The following is a 12,183-nucleotide window of genomic DNA, read 5'->3' as shown; positions in this document are numbered from 1 at the left end:
GCTGCCTGCCGATGCAGGGGACACGGGTTCGTGCCCCGGTCCGGGAGGAGCCCACATGCCGCAGAGTGGCTGGGCCCGTGAGCCATGGCCGCTGAGCCTGCGCGTCCGGAGCCTGTGCTCCGCAACGGGAGAGGCCACAACAGTGAGAGGCCCGCGTACCGCCAAAAAAAAAAAAAAAAAGAATATAAAATGTTGAGTGAAAAAGACAAGTGGCAGAATATAAACAGAGTTTGATAGCATTATTTTTAAAGATTCTAAATGGGCAAAGTAATAGTATATGATATTTGGGGATATAAAATTATGAAAATTATAGAAAATATGAGGGAATGCTAAACACTGAACTCGTGACAGAGTTCTCTCAGAGGACTGCAGAGGAGAGAATCAGAAAGGGCATACACGGGCTTCAGTTGTATTTTATTGTTTCATGTCTTAATAAAGATTTGAAGAAAATTAAGATTTGATAAAGCTAGTGGAAGGAATATGGGTGCTTATTATATTATTGTTTATATATGCCTATTTCACAATTTTTAAAAGTGAAAAATGTACTTTAAAAATGTTTTTAAACTCAACCTCTGCTTTGGGCTAAGATGAAATAACACTGATCAGTCATAACTTTCCTTCATGAACAAACAGAAAACTGGACAAAATATATAAACAACAGTTTTCAGACACTAGACAATGGGCAGTACAGGACTATGCTCTCTGAGGGAAGGAAATAAATGGTAAGGCCTACTGCTGCCCCAGCTTTCTGCCTGGAACATTCCAGATAACAGAACAGGGAGGAGAGTCCAAAGCAGAGCACTGAATTGGGAGACAGAGCTCAGAGCCAGAGAAGAGGAGGCAGCTAGAAGTTGTGGGTAGAGTCCTGGGGAGGAGGGAGCTAGGCAGGAAAAGACGTGCAAGCATGCAGTGACACTGCGAGGCTAGACAAAGAAAAAACAGGGAACTGTAAGCTGGACAGCTCCTAGGGCTTACATAGAGGTAAGAGGCATTAAAGTTCTGAAAAGTTGGAGTAGATTCTTTTTGATCACCTGGGGCAGTCAACAAAGACTCCAGCCAGAAAGGTCACACCCATTACAGGGCTAAATCATGTCCAGAATAAAGGCTACCGTAGATATGCCCTAAAAAAAGCTTAAAAATAAGCCTCAAAATGTTAAGTCTGATCTTCAGGTAACTTAACTGCCTGACAGAGCAAAGCTCATTTCCTTCAAGGAAGACAATAAAATCTAACATTCAACAAGGTAAAATCACAGCATCCAATCAAAAACTGTCAGCTATGAAAAAAAAACTGGAAAACATGACTCATAAGCAGGATAAAAATCATTTAACACAAAAAATAGTATAGTGGAATTAACAGAAGAGGATATTAAAACAGCTATTATAAACATGCTGAACATGTTCAAAGATTTAAAAGAAAACATGAATATGATAAGAGCCAAAATAGAAGATATTTTTTAAAAGAAACAAATGGAACTTCTAGAGATGAAAAATACAACAAAATTTAAAATTCACAGGATGGGATAACAGCAGAACAGACACTACAGAATAAAAAAATAAATAAGTGAACTTGCATACAGAGCCAAAGAAACTATTCAAACTGAAGCACAGAGAGAAAAAAGAATGAAAGAAGAAAGTTTAAACACTGAAAGAGCCTCGTGACCAACAACACAGTATCAAGCAATCTAACCTATCTGCATTGAGAGTGGCAAAAGAGGAGAATAACAGGATGTGAGAAAAAACACATTTGAAGAAATTATTCAAATATGATGAAACTATAAACCCACAGATCCAAAAAGCTCACTGAACCCCCAAGCAAGATAAACACAAACCACACTACACAAAGGCACATCATAATCTAATTGCTGAAAACCTGGAATAGCAAAAATCTTTAAAGTAACCAAAGGAGGTGAAAATAAAAAAACTTGCCTGCCTTCCATAAAACATACAATTCATCAGAACTACACTCTTCAAAACACGCTTATTGCCTTCAGACAGGACATACTATAGCATTGTCAAAGGTAAGATGGTAGAGTTAATACATAATCATAAATAACAGATTTTACCTTCTCTGTGAGACAATTTAGTTCTATTTAATGAGTCCCAAATGTAGCCAGATAACTATAGTGGGAGTGAGGACAACTGAATGCTATTTCTAGAATACATTTACCAGGAGACCATTAATAAATAGCTTAATTTACCTCTGCTTCTTCTATGGCAATGTATAACAGTTTAAAAAAAAAAAAAAAAGGACAGGTATAGTAACTTCAAAGATCTGAATGAATTCCCTATTTCTCCTTGTAAAATGCTTCAAGAGCCTTAGACTGCATTATTGCAGAGTACTAATTTAATTAGACAATTTAAAAAATACTAAGTCATTTTTACTGTTCTTTTTAAGGATCATTTGCTATAATTGTTGCTAACTAAATGCAACAGAGACAATCACAATCACTATTCAGTATTACTATGTTGGTATTTTCAATGAAATAGAAAGGGGCGTTTTAGAGGTTGAATAATTTTTGCATGTTTTTCCTAAACTGGTGTGTTCTATATATAACATCTTAAGTACTGAAAAGTTAAAAAATTAGCTAGACTAATAGAAAGGCTTATGAATGAACAAACAGGTACATTACAAATTTAATTCAGTGATTTTAAGTTTTTATTTAAAAAGCAGAATTAGAACTTATCAGTGATATTTTACATGTATAAGTAATTATGTACTGAACACACCTCAACTATAAAACTCAATACACATACAAATATTACCATAATAGTTATATTCTAAGGGTCCAAATTAAACTGAAAGTAGGAAATTTAAATCTTTACCTAATATCTTCTGATAGGAAAGAACAATCATTAGCTTCATAACTGTACACAATGGATCCACTGAATTCTAAGAAGGGGAGATCATCTTCCAAAACACTCTTCTGAATAGATGCCTTGAGTTAAACAAAATTCCGAAAAGGCACAAATAAAATTCACATTAAATAATAAATGTTCACTGAAATAATAAAGTTCACTGAAGCATTCAAATTATAGTCCTAAGTTTTATCAACTAATGCTTTATAGATTAATGAAGTCATACGGACAATTTAACAAAGATAAAGCTACCCACTGTAAAATTATTTTTCTAACAAATTTATTTGCAAACTTCTAATCCTATTTTCATAAAAGCATTTATTTTATTACATTTTTTCTTCAATTATATTACTATTCTACATGCAATACTGTTGCCATAAAATGCTGAAGACTGGTTGATGGAGCTTAAATCTATGAAGACTTAAAACTCACTTAACCATAAAAATTCACCAAAATAAATGCTGTCTAAATTATTATATGAATTGGAACAAACTGGCAAGGTCAACAATGTAAACTAGATAAAAAGGGAAAGTATAGAGTAAGAATTCTCATTTTTGTAAACCCAGTTAAAATTTAATCCCATTCATCCATTCAATGACTAGATTCTGGTTCATTCACACAACAGCAACTCTAAATGCAAACAATGGCTTGAAGTTTACAAGTTAGGATTGACTCATTTTACAGTCAAATGCACATTAAATTTTCCATCTGAAAGAATAATCAATGAACGGCATACCTTTCTTTCTTCTACAGAATATGTCTTCTGCGTAGACATCCATTCAGGAAGTTTCCGCTGCTGTGTTGTTTCCAATGTTTGTTCATTCATCTTTAAAAGGTTCTAGTTGCAAAATCCAAAAAACAAGTACTTTGTGAATAAATACAGTCTTCGTAAGAAAACTCAGAGACAGACCTACCAATATGATTGAAGATCCAAATATACATGTTTAAATTAAGTTACGGCATCTAGGCCCAAATATAGGTTATAAGAGCTGGAATCGCAAAAGAAAAAGAAACATACAACATGCTAGCTCTAATGACCATACATTTAGTATTTCCTCTTTTCAAAATAAGTGAGCCAGTTTAATTGAGTTCTAAGGTTCTAGCAGTTTCAAAATTTTATTATTCTCTGACTTTGATCCTTTTAAAAAATAATCTTTATCTTATTTACAATGAGAATATCTGGGTGTATAAACTGCTATAAATTTTTGACAACTTTAATTTTCTTATCATCTTTCCTAAGATTTAAGTAAACTCATCAAACTGTTAAACTGTTCACAAGTCTACCTGAAGAGAATTTTGAGACAGATAAGCTTTTCTATATTAAGGGGTTTTAATTATACTCTTGGCCTAACAAGTGAACCAGTCTCCCTAAGAATAAGAGTTTCGTTGAGAATATTTTTTAAAAATCTGTTACGAGCTTTGAGGGCTCTACTCAATATAAACCACACTTCAAGAATGGTTGTAGAAAATACAATTAATAGGAAAACCATGACATACTCTTTCTTTTAAAGATAAAACAGATCCATATCCTCATGTGACTTAATACACTAAACTGAAGTGGCCTTAGGTTCTTAATAAAATTCTTCAAACCCCAACCTTAGTTCCTCTTATCTCAAATTTCTAGTAAAGGCATGAAATGCCCAAGGTCGCGAGGCCCCTCCACAAGACCACCAGAGTCGAGAGTCAAAGCCAAACGGCAAGGGTCATTTATTGCAGGTTCGAACCTGGACCTCCGTGCACTCGGGGGCTTTCCAGGGGTGGGGAGTACTGATTGGTTGATTTTTGAACAAAGACACTAGTCGCCGTCTGATTGGTTGGACGGTTGCAGGTTGACTTTTGAACAAAGACACTAGTCGCCGTCTGATTGGTTGGACGGTTGCAGGGCGGGTGGTCAGCAAGCGTAATTACAGAAGTGAGAGCGGCTAGTTAAGTTCTGGTTTCCTGAGGTTTCGTTTCTCAATTGGAAATACTTAAGACGGGGCCATGGTCACAAAAAGAAATAGTGCAAACAGGAAGACTGATGCAACCCTAGCAGTGCTGCGGCCTCCACCAGCCCAACGGCAGGGCGGCGGGAGGCTGTGCGCCCAACTTCAGGCGGCGCTCCCAAATGTGGCAAGCCCAGCGCCGCGCCCTGGAATGGCCCTTTTTCGGCCCTTCTCCTCCGGGAGGAACAGAAAAGAAACTCCAGGAAAGGCACAAATTGAATGCAGGGTGTCAACTCAGTCCTATTCCCACCAAAGTAGAACATAGCCCCCTCAGGCACAGCAGTTTTTAGTATACACCTGAAGATTCTTATGATGAAACAATGTCAATATGAAATAATCAAAGCAACTATTTATGATTATGGGATAGCCTGTTATCCCTACTGATATTTAGCAATACAAATTCTGAAAAAATTAAACAATATCCAGCAAGTATCCATTTAAGTGCTCATTTTCCCAAGCATAAACCCCCAAAACTGAGAACACTAATAATGTATGAAAGAAAATTTTTAAAGATTACTTTGGCAAACAAATTTTCCATACAGAACAAACTCCATCATTCTTATGCACTGGGAAGGAAAGGATTAACAGCAGGAAAGGGGAACTCACTGGCCCCACTGGGGAAGAAGGAATGAAAGACCTCAACCACCAAATGTGCTAATGACCTCAAACTGGATGGTAGCCTTGTAAATCTATCAGTGGTATACACTAGCAGAAAAATACCAGAGTATCTATCCAGAAAATGTTAGCCAGATATAACTAACCTATCTAGGCTGCTCATCATAAATAAGCCTGGAATTCTGGCTTTATTAATTATGTCTGGAAAATGGGGGGTAGTCAGTATAGACTTAAAAAAATGCAAAACATGTGACAGAAATCTCAAGGTATTTGGGGGACCCTGAAAAGGGAGGAATTCACCTAGATCTGTTAAGCGAAATCTGTGGTAAGCCATTGTCATGACTTCCCCAGCCCTGAGAGGTCTTTTAAAAGTTCAGTTTGAGACTCCTTATAAAAGTTTCATCAAAGCAAAACAGCCTATATGATCAATTATAGTTATATTAATCATCAGGCCAAGTTTATTGAGGCCAGACTTATTTTGCAAACAAATTGGTCTTAATTTGGTTATATTTGGAAGAAATGAGGATAAATTTAGAGAGAAAAAAGATTATGTTTCAATGAATATTAAATCCCAGAAATCCCAGTTTTGTTAATGGAGGTCTGTATTTACTAAGACTCACTTCCTAGATAGTTCCTTGCTATTAGGTTATATTAATGCAAAGTTTAATTAAATTATTAAAAGGACACTCTGAGTTTGTTTTTGAAGCTTATCTCAGTAATCTTTTAGATGAAGATCAGATGCCCCACGACCTGCAACCAGGGGATTACGCATACTGGAAAAGACATAATGTAAAGGACTATCTCCAACCTAGACAGAAGGACTCTTATCAGGGACTCTTAACTAGCTCATGCATACTGAAACTGAAGAGAACTGATTCGGATTAATTTGCACTTACAAAGGGTCCCTACACTGGACTGGCCTATAGAGATTATGGCTGAACTCAAAATCACCTTAAAACAATGCTCAGAGGAGAAACTACACTCACACTAGGATGAGAGGAAGAAGACATCAGAAGTAGACAGCTAGCCCAAGATCCTGGACCCGGCTTGTATGATCCTTTATAACATTTTCTTGACTTCTTGGACCTTTGCATATGAATCAAATGTTTTCCTATCATGGGCATGATCCTATCCTAATTTTAAAAATCAATCCAGGGGCTTCCCTGGTGGCGCAGTGGTTAAGAAACCACCTGCCAACGCAGGGACACGGGTTCAAGCCCCGGTCCGGGAAGATCCCACGTGCCGCAGAGCAACTAAGCCCGTGGGCCACAACTACTGAGCCTGTGCACTAGAGCCTGCGAGCCGCAGCTACTGAGCCTGCGCTCTAGAGCCCGTGTGGCACAACTACTGAAGCCCGTGCGCCTAGAGCTAGTGCTCCGCATCGAGAGAAGCCACCGCAATGAGAAGCCACCCCCCACCCCCGCGCACCGCAACTAGAGAAAGCCCGCGCGCTGCAATGAAGACCCAACGCAACCAAAAATAAACTAATTAATTAATTTAAAAAAAATTCTTACGGGGCTTCCCTGGTGGCACAGTGGTTGAGAATCTGACTGCTAATACAGGGGACACGGGTTCGAGCCCTGGTCTGGGAGGATCCCACGGGCCGCGGAGCAACTAGGCCTGTGAGCCACAACTACTGAGCCTGCGCATCTGGAGCCTGTGCTCCGCGACAAGAGAGGCTGCCATAGTGAGAGGCCCGCGCACCACGATGAAGAGTGGCCCCCGCTTGCCGCAACTAGAGAAAGCCCTCGCACAGAAACGAAGACCGAACACAGCAAAAATTAATTAATTAATAAAAAAAAAATTCTTACTTATGACTTTAATAATACTGCTAGCTATGTTATTTGTATTTTGCCTGTTTTACAAGATTGTTGTTTCTTGCATTACCAAATGTGTGACTGAGCCTCCAACAAAAATATATAGTTTTATATGAATCAATAATTGTAATAGTGCAACTCTAGATATGTGAAGATGGATGCAACAAGGCGGAATTTTTTTCTGGACCGTAACAGACTAGTAGGACAGGTGGTCCTTTGACTATTGTTAATAAGACCTAGTCCAGTAATAGCACACTGAGTGGACTATCAGCGAAATTTTCGCCAGAACTAGGAATCAGCCTTCCTAGCACCACAGGACGAAATGGTCATGAAATGCCTCCCAAATCATGGTCCAATTTATGACCATGAGGAGGCCCTGTCAATTACAATTGGCCCTTGCCATTGGCACTTGCCAACTACCTCTACAAGGATTAAACCATGTGCTGCTGCAACTGCTGACTTTCAACACCCCCTGAAAGGACTTCAGCGTGGAGAGCAGGAATGAGGCCCTCTGCGCTCTGGGAAAAACTGGCAGAACAGGTCTTCAGAGAGTTCAATATTTTCAGGAGACAATTTATGAGCCCAACTCCTGTATCTCCTCATATCTGGAAAAGCACTAAAATCCTTCATGGTGACAACTGCTCCTCGTGGCTACCAAAAACCTTGTGCAAAAAATATGTGCTTGATTGCCTGTACTTCCCCTTCACCAAAATCACATATATACTAACCTTCCCCCTTAGCTCTTTGGAGCAGTTTCTCAGTTATCTGAAATGCTGTCTCCCAGGCTATAGTCCTCATTTTGCCCCAAATAAAACTTAACTCACAACTCTCACGTTGTACATATTTTTTAAGTCAACATCAGTAAGCTGTGTAATTTAGAAAACATAAAACGGAGGAGTTTCAAAATGAAAACTTCCTTTGCGCAGTTTTTTTTTGCACACATTGCTCAAAACTATTCTGTTAATCCAAAACCATAACATGTACTAATGCAGGAGAAAAGGACATTTTTGGAATCTGTGTGTGAGTTTGGGGTTCCTCCAAAAAAAAAAAAGAAAGAATATTCCATCTGCACTTGGTGCTCTTTGCGTCATTAGCAAAGTTTGGCATTGGGGAAGATCTATGATTCAGTGAACCAGAACTGACAACACAAATGTTAGTGCTACCACCTGCATTATATGTAATAAGATAAAATATATAAACTATATATGCTTTATTCATTGTAAGGCATTTTACAAATGTTAGTGGTTATTAATAAGCTTATATTTTGCCACAAATCCAAAACCCTTGACAGGACAGTCAAAAGTTGATCCCAAGGTATGTGTATGTGTATGTGTATATAGACAACACACACAGGAAAGGAGAGTCTATTCTTAACCTTAAAATACATTTTTATTAAACTGGAAAACAAGCTTTTGCTAAATGCAGAGTAGATCATTTGCAAAACTGCCAGAAAATTGAGTTTTCTGAAAATAATAAACAATTCTATAATAACAACTCTAAAATCTTGGAATTCTGTAAGTAATTCATTCATACTGCCAAAACAGAAATAAACTTCAATAACTCTTCCCTGCAGCCACCTATAACGCTAAAATTATTTTAATTTAAAATGTCTTAATTTTTAGATGTAAATACCTTTTTGCATACAAAATTCTGTCTAGATGCCTCCAGGCAAAGAATTTGAAAGTAAAATTGCTTACAAACTTAACATTTGTGTCAAATTTACTTCGATCTTGGGACAGATAAAAAGCATACAGAAAAGTATAGTTGTAGAATAATTTGCAGTAGGGAAATTCTTCAGCATACATGAGGATTTTTTTTTAAGCTTTTTCTTTTTTTTACGATTTTTTTTTTGATGTGGACCATTTTAAAGTCTTAATGAATTTCTTACAATATTGCTTCTGTTTTATGTTTTGGTTTTTTTGGCCCCGAGGCATGTGGGATCTTAGCTCCCCAACCAGGGATCAAACCTGCACCCCCTGCATTGGAAGGCGAAGTCTTAACCACTGGACCACCAGGGAAGTCCCTACATGAGGATTTTAATCATTGATCAGATAAAGGTTATTCTTGGGAGGGATCCAAGTCACTGAATAATAGAATTTTTAAATTATGTATTTAGTTGTTACGTTGTTGAGTATGAACAACATTGACACATCTTTTTCTAAAATCAAGTCTTATCATTTCATAATGCTTCACTTTGAGTCATTAAAGGATAATAAGCTCCTCTTTGAAATAAATAATATATTTTTATTTGTATTGGTTTGGACTTCCCTGGAATAATCTCATGTATCTATCCACCACTACCTGCTACTTTTCAACTTCTATCACTTTTTTAAAGGCTGGCTTTAAATAACATACACCTGGGATTTTTGTTGTGGTTTATTTTTCTGGTTTTGGTTTTGAACAGCCCAATTTGAACACATCTGTCTTTCAATAAGGAGATTCATCTCATTCACAGTTAGTGTAAGAACTTGAGTTTTCAGGACTTCCCTGGTGGCGCAGTGGTTGGGAATCCGCCTGCCAATGCAGGGGACACGGGTTCGAGCCCTGGTCCGGGAGGATCCCACGTACCATGGAGGAACTGGGCCCATGCGCCACAACTGCTGAGCCTGTGCTCTGGAGCCCACGAGCCACAACTACTGAGCCTGTACGCCACAACTACTGAAGCACGCGTGCCTGGAGCCCGTGCTCCGCAACAAGAGAAGCCGCTGCAGTGGGAGGCCCGCGCACCGCAACGAAGAGTAGCCCCCACTCGCCGCAACTAGAGAAAAGCCCGCGTGCAGCAACGAAGACCCAATGCAGCCAAAAATAAATAAAATAAAAAATAATAATAATAAAAAAAAAGAACTTGAGTTTTCCCTTTCATTTACTTTGATTAATATTTACCTTCCTTTCTTCAGTTTCCTCTTATTCTTTGTCCACTTTTTCCAACTGTGTGAAATTACCATTGATACTCTTTTTATCATTGCCAGTGTTAAAATTTCACTTTTTTTCCATCCTATTACTCTACTATCTCAGCAAAATAGTAAAACTATATCCCTTCCCCACCAAGACCTGACGTTTGCACTGTCCCTCTACCCACCAAGGCAAACTCTTAGAATGTTTTGACTTCCCCACCCTTCTAACTACTGTTTTTTTGCTGATACGGTTTTGGCTACAGACTGTTAGTTTTCTAGTATTGCTCTTCTTTTTCAAGAATCCTTACTATTTTCTAAACATTTATGTTACCAATTTCATCATCCATTTTAATATGTTTATATAAATTTAAATATACATGTAAATGTATATATTGCTCACTATAGTTTCCTCCTCCCTTAATCTTATCAATCTTTTTTTTGTTTTTTCTGTTTTTTTTTTTTTTGCAATACGCGGGCCTCTCCCTGTTGTGGCCTCTCCCGTTGTGGAGCACAGGCTCCAGACGCGCAGGCTCAGCGGCCATGGCTCACGGACCCAGCCGCTCCGCGGCATGTGGGATCTTCCCACCAGGGCACGAACCCGTGTCCCCTGCATCAGCAGATGGACTCTCAGCCACTGCGCCACCAGGGAAGCCCCAATCTTGTCAATCTTGAATCTCCGTTCTGATTCAATTGTTTGTTCAGAGGTTTTTGTCAATTATTTTCCTCAAGTAGAATATGTAGGTGATTAAGCACTGATCCCCTGCATATGTGAAAATCTATTTTTCAAACAGGTAAGAGAATGACGTGTTGGCTGAACATAACAGTCTCTCAGCAGTTTGTAGATGTTCTCTTACAGTGTTCTGCCTTTTAATGTCACAAGTAAGTCCATTGTTTTTCTGATGCTTTCTTCAATTGTGAGTAATATTTTTCCCATCTGGGAGCATTAAAGATGTTTAAGGATTTTCATATTTTTAAGAGCCTAAGTGTACACTCTTTACTCTCCTTGGAATCAGTGAGTCCTTGGAAAAGACTGCTTTCCAAGTCTTCACTTAAGATAAGAAAATTTTCCCCTTGTTATAGGCTGAATTGTATCTCTCCCCAGTACAAGATAGGTTGGAGTCCTAATCTTTGGAGATAGAGTCATTACAGAGGTAACAAAATCTCAATGAAGTCATTAGGGTCGTCCCTAATCCAAAATGAGCGATGTCTTTATAAAAAGGAGAAATTTGAACACAAGAGACAAGACATGCGTAGGTGGAGAATGATGTGAAGAAACACGTGGAAAAGAGTCATCTACAAGCCACGAAGGCAGGCCAGAAACAGGCCCTTCCCTCACAGCCCTCGGAAAAAAAACTACTGCCAACAATCTGATTTCGGACTTCTAGCCTCCACAACTGTAGAACAATAAATTTCTGTTGAGTCTTCTAGTTTGTGGTACTTAATTATGGCAGCTGTAGCAAACTAATATACCCCTGTTACTAGTTTAGTTATTAATTGCCATAATCTATTCCTTTTTTCCTTCTACAGCATTTATTCACATTCCAGTCAATTTCTTGCCCGAATTCCTTCTGCTGGTGTCTATTTTTTCCTACCTGATGACGTCCTCCTTAATTTTGTTCTGTATTTCAAAGAGACTTCTTCCACTTGATTTCCAAGATGCTAATTTCATTCTCAACATTCTCAACTTCATTTCATAGTCCTTTCTCAATTTGCCTCCTGAATTTTTATAATGTTGAGATCTCAATTGTTAGTTTCAGAAAGTCTCTTTGTACTCTAGTTGAGTCTCCCTAAATGTGCTTATAATTTCTTTCTTTCGTAAAAGTTATAGTCTAACTATTTCAAAGATCTGTGTCAATGGGAGCTTCCTATTTTGGATGTTCTGTTGGTCTTCTTTCCCCTGATGCTGGATTCCTTGGGTGGATTGCTATTTTACTTTACACGTATAACTCTATTTACCATCAGCAGCCTCAGCTCTTAGGGTCCCTCAGGAAGCTGCAAACTGAGGGCAAAGAGACT

The 12,183-nt window shown here is 38.3% G+C and overlaps 1 protein-coding gene across 4 annotated transcripts in view; it reads right to left on the bottom strand.

Annotated features, from left to right (window-relative positions):
• WRN (WRN RecQ like helicase) overlaps positions 1-12,183 on the bottom strand; it is a 129,520-nt gene that overhangs the window by 93,425 nt on the left and 23,912 nt on the right. For all 4 annotated transcript variants that reach the window (XM_027122784.1, XM_027122780.1, XM_027122783.1 and 1 more), the window contains exons 2-3: positions 3,593-3,694; positions 2,824-2,936 (exon numbers count right to left, since the gene is read on the bottom strand). In XM_027122784.1, coding sequence (XP_026978585.1) covers positions 2,824-2,936; positions 3,593-3,682 — 203 coding nt within the window. In that variant the 5' untranslated portion in view covers positions 3,683-3,694. The remainder of the gene's footprint in view (positions 1-2,823; positions 2,937-3,592; positions 3,695-12,183) is intronic.

Source organism: Aethalodelphis obliquidens, unplaced genomic scaffold, assembly GCF_003676395.1.
Source record: "Aethalodelphis obliquidens isolate GAN/ISIS:26980383/991018 unplaced genomic scaffold, ASM367639v1 scaffold25, whole genome shotgun sequence".
Classification (NCBI taxonomy): Eukaryota; Metazoa; Chordata; class Mammalia; order Artiodactyla; family Delphinidae; genus Aethalodelphis; species Aethalodelphis obliquidens.
Note: the sequence above shows the minus strand (reverse complement) of the source record. Positions and strands in the feature narration are given on the sequence as shown.